The 23,866-nt window shown below is 44.6% G+C and overlaps 2 protein-coding genes across 7 annotated transcripts in view; both read left to right on the top strand.

The window, feature by feature from the left end:
* Positions 1-9,197, top strand: part of PRRC2B (proline rich coiled-coil 2B) — a 52,493-nt gene extending 43,296 nt beyond the window's left edge. For 4 of the 6 annotated variants that reach the window (XM_063353408.1, XM_063353409.1, XM_063353406.1 and 1 more), the window contains exons 28-32: positions 590-830; positions 2,301-2,477; positions 3,163-3,254; positions 3,839-3,959; positions 4,351-9,197. In XM_063353408.1, the coding sequence (XP_063209478.1) occupies positions 590-830; positions 2,301-2,477; positions 3,163-3,254; positions 3,839-3,959; positions 4,351-4,491 (772 nt within the window). In that variant the 3' untranslated portion in view covers positions 4,492-9,197. The remainder of the gene's footprint in view (positions 1-589; positions 831-2,300; positions 2,478-3,162; positions 3,255-3,838; positions 3,960-4,350) is intronic. The other 2 variants (XM_063353410.1, XM_063353412.1) reach the window with 1 other exon arrangement.
* A 309-nt stretch (positions 9,198-9,506) lies between these two features.
* On the top strand, positions 9,507-23,489 carry POMT1 (protein O-mannosyltransferase 1). The gene is made up of 21 exons (XM_063352770.1): positions 9,507-9,694; positions 10,323-10,447; positions 11,135-11,278; positions 11,574-11,680; positions 12,270-12,320; positions 12,654-12,800; positions 13,787-13,898; positions 14,608-14,673; positions 15,306-15,399; positions 15,843-15,998; positions 16,610-16,740; positions 16,991-17,086; positions 18,459-18,551; positions 19,547-19,643; positions 19,735-19,827; positions 20,319-20,439; positions 20,713-20,810; positions 21,321-21,434; positions 21,942-22,068; positions 22,747-22,924; positions 23,154-23,489. The coding sequence occupies exons 3-21, from the start codon at positions 11,157-11,159 to the stop codon at positions 23,326-23,328; spliced, it is 2,178 nt and encodes a 725-aa protein (XP_063208840.1). The 5' UTR covers positions 9,507-9,694; positions 10,323-10,447; positions 11,135-11,156; the 3' UTR covers positions 23,329-23,489.
* The last annotated feature ends 377 nt before the right edge of the window (positions 23,490-23,866 follow it).

Here is a 23,866-nt window from a genome sequence, read left to right as displayed (position 1 = left end):
TTAGGAAATCAAACACAAGTCTAACAGCAACAGTACTTGGTTACAGGAACTGCTTACTAGAATTGAAGGAATGAGACATCCACTTCAGAGTTGTGCTGACTGTGGGAATCGTACTCTGTACCCCCTTTCCTGCATGAGATGAGAGTGAATGATCAGAATAGTCCTTCAAGGCCACAAAAACCTAGACACTGAGGTTTAAAAAAAACCCCTTATTTTGCTAGAGCTGTTTGAATATGTAACTTCTTATTCTTTTTTGCTTTGCAAAACTGCTGCAGACTTCTGGTAACCTGAATCCTCCCTTACTACGAACCCAGAGCTTGTTGTGCAGGATATTGATATATACATTTTGGATATGACACAATGTCATTCTGTTGAATATTTCTACAACACAAGGGGCTGGTTGTAAGAGCTTAAGAGTGGAAGTAAAAACCGCTGTAACTAAAATGGAAAGTGGCATCACAGTTTACCTCTAAGCTGTCAATTTAGTAGAGTCTGAGAACTGCTTGCTGATATGGTTTGGCAGAGTGTGTGTGTCTATAGTCTCCAGAGGTTTTCTGCATAATGACTTGAGTGTATCTTTCTTCTCCAGGTCTCAGGTGTATATGCACCCCAGTCTGTCTCAACCCAGCACCATGGTCCTGACCGGAGGCACTGCTCTGAAGCCTCCGTATTCCGCCTTCCCAGGCATGCAGCCCTTGGAGGTGGTGAAAACCCAGTCTGGGTCCCCCTATCAGCCCATGAATGGAAGCCAGACGCTGGTTTATGAAGGCCAGATAAACCAGGCGGCTGGTATGGGAGCTTCCCAGATGATGGACTCTCAGCTTACACAGGTTAGGAGCAGGGCTTGCAAGCCACCCCCTTGTCCAGGCTGTTTCACAGCCACTTGTTTCTGAGACTGGGTTGAAACTAGTATTTGTGCCGAGCCATGTGTTTGTGTAAACTAAGCTCCTTGTAAAGAGGCAAAAGAATTCCCCAAGAGGCTCTGTTCTCTTGGGGAGCAATGTTTCAAACGTGCAGCACCTTATTTAATGAGATTCTTGCTAATTACTTGTCTGTCCCTGCTGAGATGTCATGTTGTAACTTGGAAGTCCTTGCCCTCGATGTACATGTTTTGTGCAGATCAAACCTTGCAGTGCTTCATGCATAAGAGGCTGTGATGCAATACTTGTCCTAAAAGTACCTCTTCTGAGAGCCGAATCACAATTGTCTCCAGGTTTAACTTGGCTTCCAGGGTAACTAGGACCTCTTACTAAAAAGCTCATAAGTCTTCTCAATTCATTTGTTATCCAGGCCTTACTTACAACTTGTGCTGATCCATTTGGCGCCATTGTAGCAAGAATTTCATTGTGTGAAAAAGTTTTTGTAAAGCATGGTTCAGATAAAGACACTGAATCCTACTGTGAGCATAGCTGTATGTGTGGACCTGTGTTCTGAGTCTCTGGAGAAGTTTGATACTTTCATTAAACTCATCTTACATTTATTTTGTGCAACATGTTAAGGTTTATTTTTTGTTTAAAGCGGGATTTTTACATTGTGACTGACTTAAAAATAAAGAGTTAATCCTGAAAGTAACTTAACTGAGGAAAATACAGAGGCAAACTAAATATCTGAAGAAATGTTTTATCTGTCATAAACTAGTAACTTGGTCTCTTGTGTCACCCTTAGATTTATCTTTTTTATTTATTACAAAGTGTTATCATAGAACTTCCCAAACTGTGAGAACTGTCAGATGAATCGGAGGGAACAGGAGGCTCATGAGTCCCGAGCTGCACTTTTTTTAAAGTACTCTTAATTATTACCATCATCAGTTTGAAGCTCACTGCAGGACATACGGCTGAGGTCTCTATCGCTTTCTCTGGAGGTTCCAGTCCCCGAAATGCTTTGGCATGAATGTATAGCAGACTTTCTGGTTTGGGTATCAAAGCTGCAAACAAAACGCCTGACACTGAGCTATCTGACGTTGCCATCATATAAAGAGAAAACGCGCTCATGCAGTGACCATGAGAAGGACTGAAGAACTGGGTGAAGGTTCTAGGCAAGGAGAACGGCCCTGTGTCTTGAGTGCAGTTAAGTTAATTTGCCATGTGAGAAGCCCAGCTGATAGGGTATTGGCAACATTACCAGAAGATGCGTTTCAGTGTGAAAGTCCCTCTGTTACACTGATTTGCATTTATTCTGTGCCAGACTGCACTGTTTGTGAGCTTCCTTTAGCAATGCTGTGCTTTCAGGGTGTTGGGAGATGACGTGTCAAACACAAGACTCTTACTGCCATTAAGTAACTGTGTGTCCTTATCACACAGCTAACAATGCCTGTGCCTGGCTCCCAGCTTCCTCTGCCCCGCTACGGCTCTGGCCAGCAGCCCCTAATTCTACCACAGTCCATCCAGCTCCCTCAGGGGCAAAACCTTCCTGTAGGAGCTCCCCGAAGAATCCTCCCTCCTGGATCCCAGCCTTCTGTTCTTGCTACCAGCAGGGAGGTAAGGATCAACTCCTGTGTGCTCGTCTTGGCATTCATTAACCCTCCTGCATTGAAGTTCTGCCCCTTGATCTTGCTTGTTAAAGGGGAGACTGGCTCGTTTGGGATCCTTAAATATCAAAGCTAAGGACTGGTGTTAAACTGAAGGAGCCCTCTTCCCCTCATCTCCAAAGCGGAGGCCAGCAGTTTTTCAGGTTTTGCTGCTGGTCATCATTCTGTTTCCAGGGAGCCACATCCTGCCTTCATCCAGTTTGGAGTCTCCAGTTTTATTACATGTTTACACAGGTTTCCCCAGAGTGCTTGAGGGGTGGTGAGCTCCAGACACAGTTGGAATACTGCCCAGATATTTCACACTGTTGTGAAGCTTGTCCATTTGAGTAGGTATATTAATGTCATGTCTGGTTTGATGGATTTGTATCATAAGTTTGTCTATAATAGAGGAGAGAGAGCACAGCAGTTAATTTCCAGGTTCTGTATTTGCTTGTGCTGCTGGCTTGTTGATTTAATACAAGCAGATTATCTCACTTAGAAGCCTCACTTTCTTCACCTGAAAAATGTTTCTTCTTTTAACGGGTGCCCATTAATGGGTAGAAGGGCAAAGATTTGGTTTAAGTGTTTATATGAAGTAGTGAGTGATTTGTGAATGCAACAACGATACTCTCTCTCTCTCTCATTTTTCTCTGTAGTCCTCCCAAATGGAAATGAAAGGGTTTCATTTCTCCGACGGTAAACAGAATATGTCCTCCGGAGGGTCTGTACCAGCACCACATACGTACAGGTAAAATGTTTACAGAACTTGGCCTCTGTAGTCAGAATGGGGAAGAAGTAGTGTTCCCCATCTGCAGTGACATGGTGCACGCATCATCCCTGTACAAGATTCACTTGGGTTTTCATGTGTAGAATGTGCTTACTGTAGTCCAAATACTTGTATCAAAATCCATGATCATGGCTTTCATTTTTGGGTGTGGGCTAGTGTGTATCTGACTTGGGCCTTTGTGCTTGTGGGAAGTGCATGAAGTTATTTGTTTACTGAGTCTGAAAGAGAAATTGAAATTGGTCTGTGCTTTTGAGTGTTCCTTGTTAAGGTGGAAAATTTGAGGGTCATTGAATAAAGGTTTTAGTTTCCAGCATGGTCCTCTCAAGATGAGAGGTGCTAATGTCAAGAGAGATACCAAACCTTCAGGTCATTGAGCTTTTTGGGACGTGGAATTACTTTATTTTTTCTCCTAACCAATCTATGTGTTGTCTTTTGGTCTGGGGAGCCCGCTGGTCTGCACAACACAGACTCATGCCCTGTCTACTGCTGCTTTCTGCTCTCTTTTTTTTCTTTCACACATGAATAAGGTTCTCATTCCATTGTAGAATTTACTCCATGAATATTGTCGACTCTTCGATTTCCAGGCCTAGCTCTGCCAGCCCAAGCGGGAAGCCGGCTGGACCAGCAGTTAGTATGGGCTCTGTGCAAGGACACTATGTACAGCAGGTACTGTAGATCAGTGCTTTGTTTGACCCAACATACCTGCTCTTCTATACTGTCAGGCATGTGCCTTGGACTTAAGAGGGGTGGCAGAAAGGCACGTGTACTGAAGCTGTATGTGGGAGCTGTTACTTTCCCTGCAGTGGGGGTGAGTGGGTGTTATACTGAGAGATTAGAGGACTACCTGTTTTTTGTTGTTTTTATGGGTTATTTGCATTGCCAGACCTGTGAGACGCTTTATGAGGTGTTTTAGGACAGCAAAGTGTGACAGAATAGAAGAAATACCTGATTTTTGGAGCAAGTTTGAGGTCTTGCATGAATGATGGTCACAGTTTGTTTTTTATATCTGCCTTGAGGTCTCTGTGCTAGCTAATGCTTTGTTTCTGTATGTCAAAAGGCAAAGCAGCGGGTGGATGAAAATAAAGCCAACCTGGGAGCAGTAAAGCTGCAAGAAACAGCTTCCACAAACCAGATGAAGCCAGTGCGCACAGGAGCGATCAAACCTCAGGCAGTCAAAGTGGAGGAAAGCAAGGCCTAGGAGCACGTCTGATGCCCAGCTGGTCCTGCTGCCTGAGAGGCACTGCAGCTTAGACTGGAGCCCGCTGGATCTCCTGAAAATCTCACCAGATTACTCCCTGCCCCACGTTGACTGACTACAGTGACATCATCCAAGCCCCTCTCCCAGCAAAGCAGCTTGAAACAGTGGATATGACATTGACCTGCTTGCTTTAAAACAAACCAACCATGTGACTTCTAAGTGGCTCGAGCCATTTTATTTTTCCCACACCCCCACCCCCCCCACCCCTCCAGCCCCATCCACAGGTAGCTGTGATCGTTCACTTGGCAAAGCCCATCCTTCTCCTTCCCTACTTCTGTCTCAGCAGAGTGGCAACTAGGGGAGAGGGGTTAGTTTGAGGTTTTTCATTTTAAAGGCAGCTGAGGTTTTTACGAAAAAGCTGTATCTTTGTTTATAGCAGAACTTTTATATGTTCTCTTATTTCCCGCCCCCTTCTTTCTGCTTCCAGAAAAGAATTCCCTTCAGCTAAAGTTATGTTGTGACAAAACTCTGCTTAGTTTTATATATGGTTCTGCGCTACGTTGAGAATCTTGACCCTTCTAAATTGAGTGAGTTTGGGTATATTTTTTCCCCAGATGGTTTAGCCTTTCGGATTATTTGATTTTAAAAAACAGGACGGTTATGGCATTCATTAATTTTTCAGTGTTTTTGTTTTAAGCTAGGAGCAGCGCTTGCATTAGAAGTAAATGTGTACTAAAGGTATATAGTAGATCAGTGGATTAATCTTGTAACTTGCACCACTTTAACTGTAGCTTTGGGGTGCCCTGTGCACAACCAAAAGTGGCATTTTTGTTTTAAGGAAAAAAACCCACCAAATTTCTGTTGCAAGCCCATCTGGATCTAGGTTTTGGTTTTGTTTGTGGGTTTGGGATTTTTTAGTGACTGCCAAACACACAACAAAATGTGAATCATAGATTTACGAACTGTAGAATCTGTTAAGAAAAAATCTCCTTACCACACATGGGTCAGAAGAGTTGGCTAGAGCCAATGGGTCTGTATGGACTACTTTTTGTAGTTGTGATGCTCTTATGCTCCCTACCTTGGCCGCTCTAATTCTCTGTGTCTCCTGAGACTTGTTCTATATTGTGTTTGTCCCTTGGGGCTGCTCTCCTAAGCTTTGCTCTTCTCCTTTTTCCCTAGATCTTGCTTTCTGTTCCTCTAAGTCATGGCCTTTTGTAAAATTTGCATAGAAGCGCATTGGTAAGGGAGCCCCTCTGCGAAGCAGCTGTTTTAGCACACTTGGAACCTCCTTTTTTGTGTTGGAAGCGCATGGTTACAGAGGCAATTTGGAATCATCCTTTTACGCTCCTTCCCCAGATGAGCAGCAAAGGATTCTTTACTTTTGATGCAGTTGCATATAGTGTGTATACAGTGTCATCACCTTATGCTTTCTTACCAATGCTCGATGATCTATGAAAGGAAGGTCCCAGTGGGAGGGGGTTGGGGTTTTATTTCTTCGGTTGTTTGGTTTTGGTTTATGTGCGTGTGTGTGCGCGCGTGTGTGTGTAGATTTTAGGATGGACTTACAAGTTCCTGAAAGTGCTTGGAGTCCTTCAGCTGACAGTAGTCTTAAGTATACTCAGCTACTTTCAGCTAACTTGGTTTGTGTTGTTTAGCTGTTTCAAAATGTAAAGTAGGCTGGTCACTCTGAAGTGAGGGAAAGAAAACTTCATTTCTGTGAGACATGATAGCTTGCTACTGGCTGTGCCCTCTGCGTCTGCTAGGTGGCAGCAAGTCATTTGTTGGTGGTTCCAAAGAAGATATTTTGAACAAAGAATGTATTTGGGAAGGGATCTGAAAGGTGTTCTTGTTTCTTCGTTTGCTTCCCCCCCTCCCCCTTTCTAGGAAAGATCCTTCATAAATTTCTAGGGATGCTTTTGAGGTTTTAAGCTAAGTATAAATAAGAATTTTATACAGTAGCTTTAAAGAGCTTAGAAACCTAAACTAACTTAGGCATAGTAATGTCCCCTCTCCACAGGTGTCCCCATTGACCATGGCAGAGAACCCGAAGGGAAAGGGATAGGATGGTACTTTAAGAAAAATAAAAGCTCTTTTTTTCTTCATGTTTTAGGGATTTTTAACTTCAGAGCAGAGTGTGCCAGCATCTCTCTAGCGTCCTCCTTAAAGTACAGGGTTTGAGATTTAGCAACAAATATTTCCCCGGCCTTCAGACATCTCCCAGACCTGCATCCTCATCTGCTAGTCCTGCTCCCAACATTTTCCAAAGATTGCTCCACCAGTAAGTCATCCCATCTCCCTTTCTGTTTTCTTCCTTGGAATACCATGAACAACAGAATTGTCTGGTTTTTCTTTATTATCCTTCTGCCCAGCTGGCCCTAGTTAATATCAGCCCAGAATCTAACTGTAATGGCTAAAGAGACTTATCCGAGCCCCCCTCTTCTCATCTCTTTCCTACCCTAGACACACTACTTAAGCTTTACAAAGACACTAACCTCTTTCCTCCCACCTATATGACTTTAAAATGGTCACATGTGTTGGAGAAACTGGGTTATTGCTAGATAAGAGTTATTGCAGTCCCTCTGGTGTAAATGCCATCAGAACTACTTCCTGTTGAAAAAGGTCACCCTTCTTTCTCTTTTAACCCCTCTGTTCCTTCCCCCAACAGAATAAAACACTAGAATTTATTTATACGTATTTGATGTTGTAGGTCTAGGTGAAAAAGTAATTGTTTCACTGCTCTATTTATATATTATGTCTGAATTATTCTGTGCAGGAAAGGCCAAGAAATGCATGTGAGCTTCATTCCATTCCTCACCTTTGCGTGACTGTCAGCTGCAGTTGGCAAGACTCTCTTTCACTTAATGGAGTTTTGTGTGATGGAAAGCAGTTTTAGAGCCCAGGTTTCTTAGGTGCAATATCCTTCTTCTCTAGCTTATATTTTTGTTTGTTTGTTCAAAGCTAGTAGAAGGCTAGTGCAGTTTGTGGTGCTCTTGACTCAAAGTAGTCTCTGATCTTCAAGGTGCAGAAATGCCAGGGGTGCTGATACTAGTTCAGCTTGGGGAAGAGGAGAATGGAGATGTATAGAATGTGGATACGGTTTATACGGGGATAATTCTGCTTGACGTCTCCACTGCTGAACGGTTGGGCCCTGATGATCTATTCCTTTGCGAGTTGCTTTTGCTTTGACTGGAAATCAGCTACCAAATTGCAGGCTCCTTCTGCTAGGAAAGGTGCAGTGGGAGGGAGAGGTGGAATCCATATTTTCAGCAACAATGGGTGAAGCAGAAATATTCAGAGGCTGACTTTGCTGCTTTTTGTTCAGCTGCAGGTCTGAAGCATGTGTATAATCAGTTCTCTTAGCACGCAGTGATTCGTGGCCTAAGCAGCTGCAGTCAGTGCTGCTTTCCTCTCCACCCTGCTTTTAGCTTTTAATTAAAAAAAAGAAAAGGTTAGGGAAATAAAAAAGGAAGGAAAAAAAGAAAGAGTGCTCCAGTATATTTTTAAATGACAAGTGGAGGCAGCACAGTCACCAGTGAAACAGGTATTAATGTTGATCTTCCATAATCCGCTCCTGGCGCTGCCGTGTGGCAGCCGTGCAGCGGTCGGTAACTCTGAATGTGTTTGCAGCCCATTGGACTGCATACGTGTTTGTGTTCATGCAGAGGCACTCCATTTAACGGTTTCCTTGCAAGAATGCTGCAAAGCTACAAGCTGCTCTGTGGTTCCTGTGTATTTATAGATATATATTAAAAAAAAAAAAAAAAAAAAGCCTAGCATTTTTGCTACGTCTCACCTTTTGGCAGGCTGCTATATTCACTTTCAGGCGAGCACCACTGCATGCCAAGATCTTGTTCTGTTGCGTTTTGTTAACCTTCCCTTTTGCTTCTGACTGGTTAAGCACAGGTTAATTCCTTGTAGCGCAGGTTATTTTTGACATACAGTAGCCCAGTTTCCTTGTAAGAAAGACGCATTTGTGAATAAGAATTAATTTATAACAGGCATCAGGATACTTAGTTGTGGCCCATCGACAGAAAAGGTGCGTTTTGCAGAAGCAGTGGGACTGCTGACTGTGAAGAGACAGCAGCAGTCCAACTGCTTTTCTTTTTGTTGTTGTTGTTGTTTGTTTTAATCCAAAGACCACCAGATTTTTCTGGTGGCCACAGACACCCCCTTGGGTTTAGTGGCCCGTCCTGGCTCCTCAAGATGTCTGCAGCCACAACTTGGACGTTCCCCTGGGAATCACAGCAGCGGCAGTGAGGCGCTCGCCCTTTAGCATGTCTCCAGGCGTTGTCCTTAGCTGGAATCCTTCCTCTGGTTCTGTATAAATTGCATTTGTTGTTTCTCAAGGGGATACTGTACTCCTTAAAGCTTTTAACCTCATGACATGTATAGTAAATTTTTTTTGGCCTTTCCTCTCTTTGTCTTTTCATGTAGACCAGATATTTGAAAGGGCAGACGATGGATAATTGTGTAACGTGCAACCTGTTTATATTTTTTGGAAACTTTTACTTGGACCGGAACTCGAATCACGGAATCACCAGGCCAGTTGCGGCACACTCTTTATTGCCCTTTTTCCTCGTTTCAGTACCTATTGTTTCTCCTTTCAAATATGTGATTGTATTAGCTCTTTCCATATGAAAGAATTCTCCTTATTTAAATAAAAAAAATAAAAAAAATTAAGGCAGATTATGCTTTTCTCAAATTCACTTGTACCTTGTCTGGTTCTTTCAGTGAAAGACTTGATTTTTAAGATTTTTTTTTTTAATTATTTTTTAAAAAAATTCTTTCTTGACCGGAGGTGGCCACGGCAGCAATGCCCGTGGCCGTGCTCTGGCGGGGGCACAGCGGGACGCTGGGGCTGTGGCCCGGCCCCGGGGCTCTGGGGGCCGCGGCGGGTCCCTCACGGCCGCCATGGCGGGACACGGCGGCCACACGCGGGCGTTGCCATAGCAACGCGACGGGGCTCCTCCTGGCGCTGCGTGCGCCTGACGCCACATCCGGCGGCGCCAGGCCCCGCCCTCCCGGTGAGCGGGGCGGGGCTCGCCATCCTCTCGGGGCCGGGGCTCCCCGTCCCGCTCCCTCCCCCGGGGCACGGGCGGGCCGGGCGTCCTGCTGCCACCCTCCGTAAGGCTCAAGGGCGTGGGGCGAGGCCTGATGGCGGGGTTAGTGGCGCCGCTGCCACCACCCCGAGGCTCGAAACGGGGTACGAGGCCTGGTGTGGGGGGTGGCTGGTGGCCCCGCGTCTCCCATAAGCCTCGAGGGGAGGGTGGGAGGCCTGGGGGCGGGCTAGTGGTGGTCCTATGCCCCCCCCAAAAAAGGCTCAAGGGAGGGTACAGGGCTGGATACAGGGTGGCCGGTGGGTCGTATTGACTCTATAAGCCTCAAGGGTGAGGCCTGGGTGTGGGGTCCATGGTCCTGCTGCCCCTCATAAATCTCAAAAGAGGGAACAAGGCCCGGGGAGTGGTTAGTGGTCCTACCACCCCCTCATAAGGCTCACGGGATGGGATGCAAAGCCTGGTAGAGAGCTTAATGCATCCTTGAGGAGGCGTATGAGGTCTTGGGGGGCAGGTGGTGCTGCCGTCCTGCCCCAGGGTTCAAGGTGTGCCTGTGCTGCAGGGAGAAGCAGGGTCCTCTCCAGCAGGGTGTTCTTTGGGGTTCCAGGGCATGCAAGGGGATGGCATAGCGCAAGTGGTGGCCTGCCATTGCCCGAAGGCAGGTGGGGCAGTGGTGTGGTGTCCCCAGTGCCAGTGGAGAGCATTGCTTTGCAAGGGGCTTCTTACAGAAGTGTTTCACGGCGCAGTGCACAGCTGAACAGCACTTGTGTTTTGTAGGTAGTGAGAAACAAGGACGGTGGCACCGCGCTTGATGGTGGTGATGTGCTTTCTGTCTCGCTTTGTTCTCCCCTGATCAAAGCCATGCAGATGGATTTATTCTGGTAACTTTCAGTCATATTGAGGTGAGGAGATACAACACTGATGCCCTACTATTTTCTGACCTAGCTTTTAGCAATTCTAACTGGAGGAGTAGAGTTCGGCCCTGCTTCCTGCAGCGCTCCCCCCTAGGCTGTGCTAGAGCCCCACAGCACTTACACCCATGCTCCAGTAGCCAGCTTTTTAAGACACAGGATGTTTACAGGTTCTGCCCGCTGACCCCACCAAGAAATACGCTCGGTTTGCAAAGAAGTAACTTTCTTTTTTTTTTCAAAGCTACCTGAGCGGCCTGGTACCTGAGCAGCCTGGTGCCTGAGCATGTGGTTTGCCTGTCACTAACATCAGAATTTGGGCTGGGGGGTTTGCTTAGTGCAAAGCGGAATTTTGATTGAATTAAGCTATTGTGTTTCTGCAGAACCAGTGTAAGAATAAACAAAAGTTTCTAGCTTACTGTTGGTGACAGAGAACCATACACATGTAGAAGCAGGGCAGATGAAAAGTTACGTGTGTTAGTTTAGTAACTTCATTTTTACAGTTATTCCTGTAAATACAGCAGAAAACACATAAATGTGGAAGGTGAGAGAACTTTGGAAGATCAGTTACCGTGAGCTGACTGTAGCAGCAAATAGTGGTGCGTGCTTTCTGTCAAATGATCTTCAGCCAGCTTTGAGCAAAGGGGTGACTGCTGCGTTTCTCTCTCTTTGCCCTTGGAGGTTTGGACAGACCTTTGACAGGATGTTGCGATGTCTGAAGAATCCCATTGTGGTTACTGTGGAGATAAATATGAACCTTGTGGCATTGACTGTGATTGGATTAATAAGCCGTCTTTGGGGGCTTTCCTATCCACGGGCTGTAGTGTGAGTAGAATAGTTTATTTTCTACTTGAATAGCACAGACTTTTGTTTTTTAAACATTTGTGAGTAAGAATGCAGGAGCGGAAGAGCAGAGCTTGCCTGATGTTAACCTCTGTAAAGACGGTGATAGTGTTTCCCTAATAGAAACTCCCAAGGGGAGGGTGAAGGGGCAAAGTCACTGTGCTTCACTGTGTTCTTAGCTTTCTGCCAACACATCAGTGTTTCCTTTCTTAGTATCTCTGTAGCCTCCAGGATACTTCCAGTTAGATTTGACATATTTCTGCCTCTTGTGTTTCAGTTTTGATGAAGTTTACTATGGCCAATTTGTTTCTCTCTACATGAAGAGGATCTTCTTTGTGGATGACAGCGGCCCACCTTTCGGCCATATGCTGCTGGCTTTGGGAGGTAGGGCGGCTCCTGAAGTTGGGAAGTCTCTGTTGCCTGTTGCTGTGGAAAAGAGAAGTGCTGGTTAGAAATGAGTTGTCAGATCCTGTGTCTGGTGAAAAGCACAAGATAGCTGGGAGATTCTTATGTAGCAAGAATTAGGATTTCCCTTATTTAGTACTGTTAGGGGGCTGTTGCATGAGTACTGAGGAGGTGATGGAGCCGTGTATCTATTACCTCGTTGTTATCCAATCCTTTGGATAAAGAGAAAGGCAAGATGAGAAATAGTAGGCAACAAGCAGACTTTCAGGCCTGAGTTCCTTTCTGTAGCTGAGATACACACAACATAAAAGTATCTGTATGGGAGAGATTAAATATACATGTAACTTTGTCACTGGGAATCTGTTGTTCCCAATTTATATTCCTCGTGCCTCTGCACATTATCAAGCACTGCTGCAGGCAAAACAGTATGAAAGAGGAACCTTTTGGGAAAGAGGGCTGTCATGCGTGGAAAAGCTATGTGTTTGGGAAATGGTTCCAGGACCGATTTAGCACCAGTTTTTATACTTGTTTTGAGACTGGAAATTATGAGTTGTTGCTTATGTTGTAGGTTACTTAGGAGGCTTTGATGGAAACTTCTTATGGAACAGGATTGGAGCTGGTAAGAGCTGATTTTAACTGTCTCATTCTTCTGAGAAAATAAGCAGTATTTCAGTGACTAACAGATTCCTTTTGCCTAAGTAGTGGAAATAATACTTTATCTGAGACCTTCACTTCTTAAATAAGTCTTCTGCAGATCTTTAACAGAAGTTTAAGGCATTATGATTCCATAGCACAGATTTTTTAATGGGTTAAAACAGTTTAAGGAGTACAAGACAGACAATAGGAGTTAGATTCGACAACTTGTTGTAGTCATGAGGAGTTCTGTATTGATCCATACTCTCTGCAATTAATAGTTTCCAAATTTATGCAGCACTGTTGCCTCCTATTTCAGAATATAGCATGAATGTTCCTGTTTGGTCCTTGCGACTTCTGCCTGCACTGGCTGGTGCTCTCTGTGTGCCTTTAGCATACCAGATCTTGATAGAACTGCAGTTTTCCCACTGTGCTGCATTTGGAGCTGCTCTTCTGATTCTCTTAGGTAAGGTTATTCCCCTGGGCCCCATTCTTCACACAGGGGAAGGTCCCTTTTCCCCTTCTGAATTTTTAGGGTGCATAAAAGGCTGGAGTAGCATCTCCCCACAGAATGCTAACAACATGGCAGAGCCCACTTTCAGCCCTGGCCTGTGTCAGCCTCTGCGGTTCCTCTCTTACAGCTCTGCAGGGGGCTGCCGTTCTAGGCTGAGTCTTCATAGAAGTTCATTTTATTATTGAGCAAAGTGGGCAGCCTTATCAGCCTCACAGAAAAACATGTTTCTGGTACCCAGGGAGACCTGTACTCTCTTCCTCAGAGTTTTACAGGATGAGTTACAACATACTCATTTTTTTAACAGCAGGACGACCGTACTTACAGTTAGAGCTCATCAAATTTCTTCATATCCATCTGCAGCAAACCAGTCTGTGTCCTTAGCACCATGATTTGACACTGTTCTAGTGTGTATAACTCAGTTGTGGTTTTTTTCTCTGAGGGTCTGCTGGCAGCTGCCTGAAAGGGAAAGGGCCTCTCAACAGCCCTTTAGCATCTGATAAGAGAAACCTCTCCTTGCTGCCAGCTGCCCTGATTCTGTCTCAGGGAATCCTGCACAAAGCAGCTCATTGCTCTCTTGAAGATTTGTCATCGTGCTCATTGCTTCCCAGGGTCACTGCCTTGACTCTCCTTGCCTTAAGAAGCCCAGCATTGATTTCTTTTGCCTTTGTAGGCAAGCACAGTACCTTTATCTGCCAGACTTTACTACTTGCCCACCTCTTTGTCCTTGGAAACAGTTACAGACATGTACTTTGCTCCTCCTGGAAGGATTTTGTCCCTTTAAACCAAACACCTCCCTATTACAGCCAGGAAGACTGCAAGTGAATTTGCTGTTCTTAAAGGGGCAGGTACTTCTGGTGGATAGTGATGTGATTGTCTGAGGTAGCACTTGCCAACAGATAAGTTTCTCTAATTTTGTGTCTGTCTCTCTTTTCCAACAGAGAACTCTTTGATCACTCAGTCAAGGTTCATGCTTCTGGAGTCGATATTGATTTTTTTTATCCTACTTGCAGTTTTGTCCTACCTGAAGTTCTACAATTTGCAAAGAGACAGGTAAAGCTGGATTGTCTCCCATCCTTTTGGATATTCTTTTGGTGATTCTTTTTTTGTCACAGACTGTGTGGGGTTTTTTTCTGTAATACAATTTACCATTCTGCAACTCATTTAATCTGTCTGTAAAATCGAATGCTTTGACCCTTCATATGGCCGCCCCAGAAGTTTGCTCTTCTGAGCAGTGTTAAAGACTATTTTACTGGTAGCAAGATTGTCTTTTCTATTTTAGAATAAACATAAAATCCCTTGGGAGCACTCCTTTGCCCACCCGGATTTTTTATGGGAAGGTTTCCGTCTGTGCACAGAAACACTCTTTTGTTACTGTTTACAGGCACTGAATTTAGAGATTTTTGTTTCTTTTCTTCTGACTTCAAATGTTCTCTGATCCTTGCAGAGGATAAAATAATCTTTAGTGAAATAAAATTATCTTCAAACTGAGCCCAGCAAGTGATTTAACACATGTATTTTATCTATAGTATGAGAAGGCAGGTAGCATTCAGTTTTGCATACAGGGAAGTACAACTAACAACACCCTGTAGGTCAGGGCTGAGAGTGGTGGCATGGGAGGTTCAAAATGAGTTACCCCTGAGCAGAATAAGGAATAGTAGAATCCTGCAAGTTTCTTTCAAGTTAAATTACCTGAATTCAGGATTCTGAGAAGGTGCCCAGATCTCACCATAGCATCCTTTCCTTTGTCCTTTTATTTAAGTTTCTTCTCTGGAAGCTGGTGGTTTTGGCTTCTGTTGACCGGAGTAGCTTGTTCTTGTGCAGTTGGGTAAGTGGTGACATCTTACTTTGGTTTAATAAACTGACTTTCCTGCCTGCCATCAGAGGTATCAGGGGGGCTTTGAATTTTGAAGTGCTGTTCTGAGCAGACCTCCCCATGACTTTTTAGTGACTTAGATCGTTCCTATAGAGAGGATGTCAATTCCCAGTGGGCAGTACCGGGCATTAGAGGGTACTGTCCTGGGAAGAACAAAACGTGTTTCGCAGAGATGGCTTTATGTTAGAAATTAGCGTCAGCATTTCACCCCTCCCTCCTAGTTGCTTCAAGCCTCACTAAGTTGAAATTTAGGGACTCTGTGATCTACCACCTTGTTATCAAGAAGGTTCTCTGTCACTGTGTCTGTAACGTAATTGGCAAACAAATGATTTCTTCTAGTGTCAAAGCCTTGAGGCTTATTTGTGTTGTTGTACTAAACTTGTCATGGAGCTAAGTCCTTGGACTTTAATCAGAGAATCATAGAATTGTCTAGGTTGGAAGGGACCTTTCAGATCATTGAGTCCAACCGTCAAATGCATCCTCTTAATGCATCCTGTTCAAGAGAAAGTTTGAATGTTTATATCTTGTGTTAGGTAATTGTGTAATTTTTAACCATGTTCTTTTTTTATGCACTTGCTTCTCAGAGTGAAATATATGGGCCTGTTTACCTATATGTTGCTCTTGACCATCGCAGGAGTCCACTTCTGGCACATGATAGGAGACCGAAACTTGTCAAATGTAGGTAGCACAATATATGAAAAATATTATGTGTAACTTTTCAGTACAGGAGCCAGCTAGGAGCCTTGCAAGCCCACAGATAACCGTGTTGTCTGTAGCTGTTTTTTGTACTAAATTCCTTGTCATAGTCTGCAGTTTCCCAGCTCAGCTGCTGGAGAAGGTGGAGTTAAATTTAAGATAAGCATGTGTGTGTGACTGGCTTTTCTGCTCTTATCCATGGCTTGGTGATTTGTGGCTCAAAACCTATACTGTTTCACATACCTCCCGCTGGCTCCAGTTCAAATCCTCAGTGGAAGTTATCCAGTTGTCCACGAAGTTATAGCTGAATAAGGGTGGTTGCGGAAACTGAAAAAAAGACAAGCAAAACAAGCCAAGTGCACTGGTATTTTTAATATATTTAATATGTGGAGCATGAAACCAATGAGTTCTCTGTGTTCTTCTAGGTTTCCTTGATGTGCCATTTTCTAGCTAGGGGACTGGCCCTCGTCATCATCCCACTGGCAATGTACTTGTCCTTCTTCTATGTTCACTTGACTTTTCTGTATCGCTCTGGGCCTCATGACCAGATTATGACAAGTGCTTTTCAAGCCAGTTTAGAGGTAAAGGAAAAGTGGTTATGAAACTGATTTATTAGGGGAGAAGAGGGGGAAATTTGTCTTGTGTTCACTATTAGAAGAAAGGTGTGCAGTCTTGTCCTTTGATCCGGTATATTTGTTGCTTTTATGCCATTTAACTACTCTGCTGCCGTAGTACTGCTTTAAGATGAAGCAATAATGACTGAAATCCTAATAACGGATGAAAAGCTTATCCCAGTGAACCAAGAACAATATGTTCACTCTTGTGGTGAGGGTTTGTCCCTTCCTACAGGATACCCCACAGAAGTAGATACAGTACTGAACTCTTAAGTGATGATGTTGTATACTACAGGATGATAGTATAATTTTCTGTAGAAGAGTGCATAGTCTTTTAGAAGAGTCTTTTAGAACAGCATGGATTTAGGGATATTCCCTAAGATCATGTAGTCTTTCAGGGATTGGAGTATTTACTGAATATGGTGCTACAAGACTTGATTTTTGTAGATACAGCCAAATGAGAAAGCATGGTGCTAAGATACTGCTATGCTAAAGTGACAGCTGATTCTTAATAGAATTTAAACAGCCTCTGGGTTGTTTCTTCTTCTTTCCACTTATCCTATCATTATACTTCTCAGGGTGGGCTGGCTCGAATCACGCAGGGTCAGCCCTTAGAGGTGGCCTACGGCTCTCAGATTACTCTGCGGAACGTGTTGGGCAAGCCCGTGCAGTGTTGGCTCCATTCTCACACAAATACTTATCCCATCAGGTGAGGAATCTGCTTGGGTCTGTACTGTTAGGGTGAGAGTGTGCTCTGGTTCTTCACCTGCCAGTCCAAATATCTTAGTTTGGGCCCTGGCAATCTCTTAATCCTTCAGAGCACAGTGCAGATGAACAAATTCTCTGTGCTCTATAGGAATGGAGCCAGCGATCTGGTGCTGGTTTGTATTGCTGTGACTCTGCTGAGCACAGAAATGTACTGTCAAACACCGGTGGGTTTTTTTTAACCTTCTGTACAGGTATGAGAATGGCCGAGGTAGTTCCCATCAACAGCAGGTGACCTGTTATCCCTTCAAGGATGTGAACAACTGGTGGATTGTCAAAGATCCTGGCACGTGAGTATGCAAGAGATTTAAATGCCAAGTTGATGCAAGTATAGCTTCTGTATGCTTCCATACCCTAACCAGGGCTTGGATTGGAAATAACTCTTCTCTGCTTATGGACGTAGAGGCCATGTGTGATCCTGAGCAAGTAATTTCAGCTCCGGGGTTGGTAGGGGTGGCTGTTTGCACAGTCCTCCTCAATATGGTAAAAGCATTATCGAGGACTCCGAAATTCTGTCTGAACCGCTCCTGCCAGAGTGTGGGCTGTGCTGTGCCCAAGGGGAACTTTAAAGACTCATGAGACCAGTGGGAACTCTTCAGGTGCTTTGCATGAAAGGGAAGTTCTGCTTTTTGAAGTGTGTGAGCCATGGCATTAGAGTGCCTTGACGAGTTTTGTCAAACTTGAATGGTCTCAGAAGAGAGTAGAAATCACTTTTGCAGAAAGAGTATTTCTTTGTGTTTAAAGCGTGGGATGAGCTGTAGAATCTGCCACATGGGGAGAGATTCCAGGTGGGTGCCTATGCCTGAGAGGCCTAGTTCGTGCTGAACTGTTTTGCCATTTTAACTGTCAGTGGAGAGCAGGACTCTCTGTTCTTGCAGTTTTGCCAGTAAAAGCCCTTGTGTGATATTTCATACTGATCAAAAAGTACGTTGCTTTTGCACGTTTCTTATATTGCTCTGGCAACTGTATAAGCAGTCCTACCAGAAAGACTGTGTGCCTTTATAAATCATACCCACATTGGAAAGGTTTGTCCATAGTTCAAACCTTTCAAACAGGGACTCTACCAGAACCACAGAAACTGAGTATATTCTTGAAATTCTTCAAACTCAAGACTAGCATGAGCCCTGGAGGATATAAAGTCCTGCTGTAGAACAGTAAAATACAGGCAGCAGTTAGGTGAACTGCAGTGTTCCCCCTTGCCAAGGAGGGAACATGCCGTAGCCCTGTCCGGAAGCAAGATGAGAGTTTGGTCTTCATGGTGGTGATAGCCATTGATCTCTTGTATAATTCTGCCAAAAGTGTAGTACGAACACCTGGCAGACCTCACGGAAGCAGTTATTTCACAGAAGCCAGCGAACACCTGTGCGATGGGAATAGTCTGAACTCGCTCCTGACTGACCTGGATTCAGACCACTGACCTAATGGCCGCAATATCAGTATCCCATTACCAGTCCTCTGAGGCATTCTGTCCTTATCTCACCTTTGCCTTGATGAGCTTCGTTTCCATTCTGGTGTAATCTATAGATGGCTTGAATTTCTCATGTTGCTGCCTAAATGTCTGTCCCTGCCTGCAGCTCCTTAACCTAACGGTTTGGTCATGACGAGGTTGCATTATATAGAAAGAAGAATTTAACCACTTCCTCTTGGGTGTCACTCCCCTAGGCAGCAGCTGGTGGTGAGTAACCCACCCCGTCCTGTCAGGCATGGACACATCGTGCAGCTGGTCCACGGCATTACGACTCGGTACCTCAACACGTAAGTCCTGTCCTCATCCTCTGCTCTGATGAGCCTGCTGGCTCATTCTACTTTTGTGTCTCTCAGAATAACTATTAAGGAGTTGAAGCGCAGTGACCCTTGCATTCGGATATATTATAAACTGCCTGTTACTCATGGATTTTTAAAACGGTGGGGCTAGGAGGGACCTCATGTGGTTAGTTGCACAAGCCATCCCTGTGGCCCAGAGAAAGGATGCTGTATGCTTATTTATTTTTTGCAGTTGACTTGGCAGTGGGATTTGATGCTAATCACGAACTGTTGTGGCTGCTAGCTGTTTCTGGTCTTCCTGCTAGTGGCCTGTAGAGGGGCTACTGGTGGTTACACCCGTGTTCACAATTCATAATCATTCCACAGATTCCTAAATACATAGTCCCCTTGGTGAGTCTTCATCCTTGCCCCTTCGCTGCCTCTGCTCCAGGAAGATATTTAGTATTTTGTGTGCGTGTCAGGTCCACTGATTTCGATGGCATAGTCCTGTGTGAAGGATGTGCTCTGAAAGTTAGGAAGATGTGTTGGAGAATACAGTGTGCTGTGGCTGATTGCCACGGATTCTTGCCTGTTTTGCAATGAATTTGCCTCCTGATTGCTTCCCGAAGGGCGTCTGCGTGTACTCAGATTAGGGAGCGGGGTGTTTTGAGCTTAGGTTTTTGCTATGTGCCTTCCAAACCTAATTTGTTCGTTATTGGAAACCCCAGTGAACAGCGTCTCTGTTTGTCACAATCAGTGCTTGTTCTTCAGCCTGGCATAGCAGGCATCGTTGTTGGCTTCCTCGGAGCCTGTTCCTGGCAGCTCTTGGTAGTGGGGAGTGTTCTCTTTCAGAGTAAACAGTGCAATCTGTATAAATGAGTTACTAGGGTTTGCTTTATTTCTGAATCTGGTCTAAGCCAATTCAATACCTTTATGGGTTTGGTTTTATATGAACAGGGGAAACAGTGTTTTGGGAAATGATTTTTCTTACTTTACTTGTCTTCTAGGCATGATGTTGCTGCCCCTCTTAGCCCCCACTCCCAAGAAGTTTCCTGCTATATTGATTACAACATCTCCATGCCAGCACAGAACCTCTGGAGAGTGGTGAGTGGTCAAAGAGAATGGAGGAGCTCATCGTGTTCCAGCAGAGACAGCTGAGAAAATGTGACGCTCAAAAGACATCTTTCTGTTGTAGGAAATTGTAAATCGGGAGTCGGACACGGATGTGTGGAAGACAATTCTGTCAGAAGTGAGGTTTGTTCATGTGAACACCTCTGCAGTGCTAAAGGCAAGTGGATTTTTGTTTATTTGCCTATGGCTTTTCCTCCATGCAGCTCTCGTAATCTCATAAACTACTAATCTTTCTGCTCTGAAATGTCTAAACCAAATAAATAAATAAAAGGAAACAATAAACTTGCTCGATGTGTTAAAAGGGCAGTGTGTGTTTCAGGTAGTCACACTCATACTTTATTCCTTTTCAGCATGCAGAGCTGTGCAGGAGGTTGTGTCCAATGTGCACAACTGGGCCTTAAATACTGCCTCAGAACCTGGTGCTGAGTCTGTGTGTGGTGTGTGGCAGTGGCTGGAATAGTTCAGAATCTCTTCACAGAGTTTGCCAGAATCACTGACTTTTTATGGCTGTAGCGTTTGTTGAGACAGTATGGTGTGGTGGCTCTTCACGTGCTTTCTAGCAGTTCATTGCCCAGGCAGGCCTAGGAACTTCCAGCCTGAGGTTCAAATTGGCAGGACTCTCAGTTTACAGTCATCTTTCACTTTCAGCTCAGTGGAGCGTCTTTACCCGAGTGGGGATACCGGCAGCTGGAGGTGGTTGGAGAGAAGCTGTCCAAAGGCTACCACCAGAGCATGGTGTGGAATGTGGAAGAGCACAGATATGGGAAAAGTACGTCTCAGCCGTGTTCTCAAAGCATGTTTCTGTGACTGGGGGAGGCTTCATGTAGATGGAAGGTGGTATCGTGTGTATGTGTGTTCAGCAGGCTCTGGCTTTCTCATGAATCCTTACGAATCCTCTTAGAGCACTCTTGCAGTTGGACTGTGTATTGGAGAAGGGCTCCCAGGAGCATGAGGAGCCAGGGGTGTATCATACGTGCTCTCTCCCCTTTCTAGCTTTGTACCTTTTACGTGGTTATTTCTGAGCTATGCTGTTTTCTTCCAGGCCAAGAGCAAAAAGAGAGGGAAGTGGAACTCCACTCTCCCACGCAGATGGATATAAGTAAAAACCTCAGCTTCATGGCAAAGTTCACGGAATTGCAGGTGTGTCTTCTTACTCCCTTCATCTTTCCTGCTAGAGAGCAGGAACCTGAGCATTTCTGCAAACTCTGAGGCTCCTTTGTTTAGTCCTTCCTGATAGAGTAGATTGGCTTCCTCACTGAAATAAAGTATTTCTGAGTGCACTTAGAAGGTCATTAGAGACCTGTGCTACCTTCAGTAACGAATACCAAAGTGGTTGTGTAAAAAAAGAAGGGGGGGAAGATCAGTTCGGCACCCAGCAGCTGTCTGAAACTGAACTGTAGTGTGTTGTATATGCAGTCAGTAGTGTTGATGCCCCTTACTACCAAGTGTAGAAATTCACTAAGGAAGGTGTGTTCTATGAGAACAAAATAAAACCATTGGATTGCTCAGTATCCAGTATGAGATACGCAAAATCTTTCTCCACTCCCAGATTAAGAACGGGCCATCTTACATCTGGAGCTGTTCACCTGTGTTATCCCACTTATTGTTCCAATCCTGAAAGCCTTCTGTTTCCTTTTTTTTTTTTTCTAGTGGAAAATACTCACATTAAAAAATGAAGACACAGAACATAAGTACAGCTCCTCTGCTCTTGACTGGATCACAATGGACACTAATATTGCCTACTGGCTCCACCCGACCTCTGGTGTAAGTACGAGAGGTAGAAGTAAATGTGAACCTGGTGAAGAAAACAGACTTCAGATCTGAGTTCCACGAGTGTGAGTGAGAGCAGGGCTGCGGTTCCAACCAGGAGCTGCTCCAGGATGGACTCTTCCTGTATTAAGAATTTATTTTCCCTGAGGATTGGGGATTTTTTTGGCACGTGGTACAGCTTTGACAGTAGTTGCTTTTAATTAAATCATGTTTTCTTGCAGATTTTTTTTGTAAAGGAAAACTGCTATTTAATCGGTTTCATTATTGATTCCATTTAGAAGATGAGTTCATCTTCAATAGCATCTTTTAAATGCCTTACATTGCAAAAGAGTCTTGAAGCAGCACATTTGATCAGCTTGCTTTGTTCCAGGAAAGATGAGGTTACTGGCCAGGCACATGCTGAAGTTTAATTTAGCAAATCTGTGTAAGCAGTATTTCAACTAACCTAAAAGAACTGCAGCATGTTCCTGCTTCTGGCTTAGACCGTCTTCTGTTCTGCAGGCCCAGATCCACCTCCTTGGGAATGTTGTCACCTGGGCTTCAGCTAACGTTGCTGCTCTGGTCTACACGTGTCTGTCCTTGTGGTACTTGATACGACGAAGGAGAAAAATTTATGACATTCCTGAAGGTCTGATTCCGTTATATATGTGTCTTCTGTTGAGGTAGGGGGGTTGTCAGTGGGTCTGCTATACTTTAATGGCCCCAAAGTCACATTTTTGCAACTTTGTACTTGGCTACGCTAGTGCTTTTTCCTGCCCACTAACCTTGAAATTTTTATTAGGGACACACAAACATCTAGAGTAGCCCACGAAGAGACTGATTATGGTTATCGTAACATGACCATCACCTTATGAGACAATATAGTAGCCAGCATAATATTTGAATCATTCCCTGGATCTAAGAAATCTCCAGGCATCAGATTTGGATCCTAATGAGCCCTTTTGTGATGATTTAAAAGAGGTAGGTACTGGCTGTCTAGGGAGGGGTTTATTTTAGATGTGTTCGTTCCAGCCAAGGTACCATCTCCTCTGCGTGGCCGGGCAGTTTTACGCTGACCCTTCTGGCAGTACATTTTGTTGTCCTGCGGTGAAGCTGCTTCACGTTGGCTGTAATCTGTCTCGATGGGTCCTTCATAAAAGTATGACAAAATTTAACCATTTCCCTCAGGTGAGTGTGGTCAAGTTAAACATCATATTAGCGCAAACTGTAGCCGGGGGGGAACACACCAAATCATGCAAGTTGGCAACCTCTTAGAGACTTTACGTTTCCGGGGCCTGTGCTTTGAGGTCTCTCCTGTCTCCTGCAGATGCCTGGCAGCTGTGGGTGTCAGCCGGGGGGATCTGTGTTGGAGGCTGGGCTGTGAATTACCTGCCCTTCTTCCTGATGGAGAAAACACTTTTCCTGTACCATTACCTGCCTGCCCTCACCTTCCAGATTCTCCTGATTCCCATCGTATTACAGCATCTTGGCAATCATCTCTGCAGGTATTTGGCTTTAACAGCTAGATAGACACACAAGAGAAGTGCCGCAGTTCTTTTCTCCAGGCTTCTCACCTTGCCAAGCTGCTGCAGGGAAAGCAGTGATTTTTCCAGCAATGGCCATACTTTGGCGTTTGCCTTTAGAAAAGATAGGCCAGATTTAGGGCTTCCTTTTGGATGAAGTGTGTGGCCAGCTTTGATGTAACTTGACTGCTCTTTCCCTCTCTCGTACCAGATCTCTGCTTCTCAAGAGCATGTTCAGTGCGTTGGTCGTAGCCTGGTTCTCTTCGGTTTACCTTGTCTATCGCACATTCAGCCCTGTGACCTATGGGGAGCCCTCGCTGTCCGTTACTGAACTCAAGGACTTGCGCTGGAAGGACAGCTGGAACATCCTTATCCAGAAACAGTAACAGTTACAGTCTTGTTACAGGCAAAAGGAAACGCCTTTTATGCAAAGCCAAGAATTTATTGTTAGTATAATTGAAATCTTAACAGTCTGATCAAATAATTGAGAGTTGTCCAGATCTAATTGTTACAGAAAAAGAAAATAAAAGAATACTGTTACAGAAAAGGTCTCGACAGTAATACAGCTGTTATGAGCACAGTTCTCCATCTCTACCCCTGTTACGTTCACCCTTCCGCTGCCTCTCAGGCTCTGAAGATTGCTGACTTCAGTCAACAGCATCCCAGGTCCTTTGCTGGGAAGAGAATGCTGCAAGGGTTTCTTTGTCTTCTTTCCTGGGAGTGTGATGTTGAGTGGTTCTTCCTTGCACTGCATTGCACTCGGGGCTGTTTTGTATGGTCCCTAGCATCTTGGTCTGCAATTCACGTTACAAGTTACTATAGGTTCTTTCCAACATACCGGATACTCTTCTCTGGTTTCTTTGTTACTCCTAAAAACTGAGTTTTCCCACCTCTAAAGCTTACACATCTTTATCAGTAATTGGC

The sequence above is a fragment of the Chroicocephalus ridibundus genome, chromosome 15 (genome assembly GCF_963924245.1).
Source record: "Chroicocephalus ridibundus chromosome 15, bChrRid1.1, whole genome shotgun sequence".
NCBI lineage: Eukaryota > Metazoa > Chordata > Aves > Charadriiformes > Laridae > Chroicocephalus > Chroicocephalus ridibundus.
Note: the sequence above shows the minus strand (reverse complement) of the source record. Positions and strands in the feature narration are given on the sequence as shown.

What these genes read in the sequence shown, in the direction of transcription:
- POMT1 (XM_063352770.1), top strand. Translation starts at nt 11,157, where the DNA reads ATGTTGCGATGTCTGAAGAATCCCATTGTGGTTACTGTGGAGATAAAT. An exon ending in CAAAGTTCACGGAATTGCAG is followed by an intron (nt 20,811 to 21,320) that starts GTGTGTCTTCTT and finishes TTTTTTTTCTAG; the next exon opens with TGGAAAATACTCACATTAAA. An exon ending in CTTGGCAATCATCTCTGCAG is followed by an intron (nt 22,925 to 23,153) that starts GTATTTGGCTTT and finishes CTCTCGTACCAG; the next exon opens with ATCTCTGCTTCTCAAGAGCA.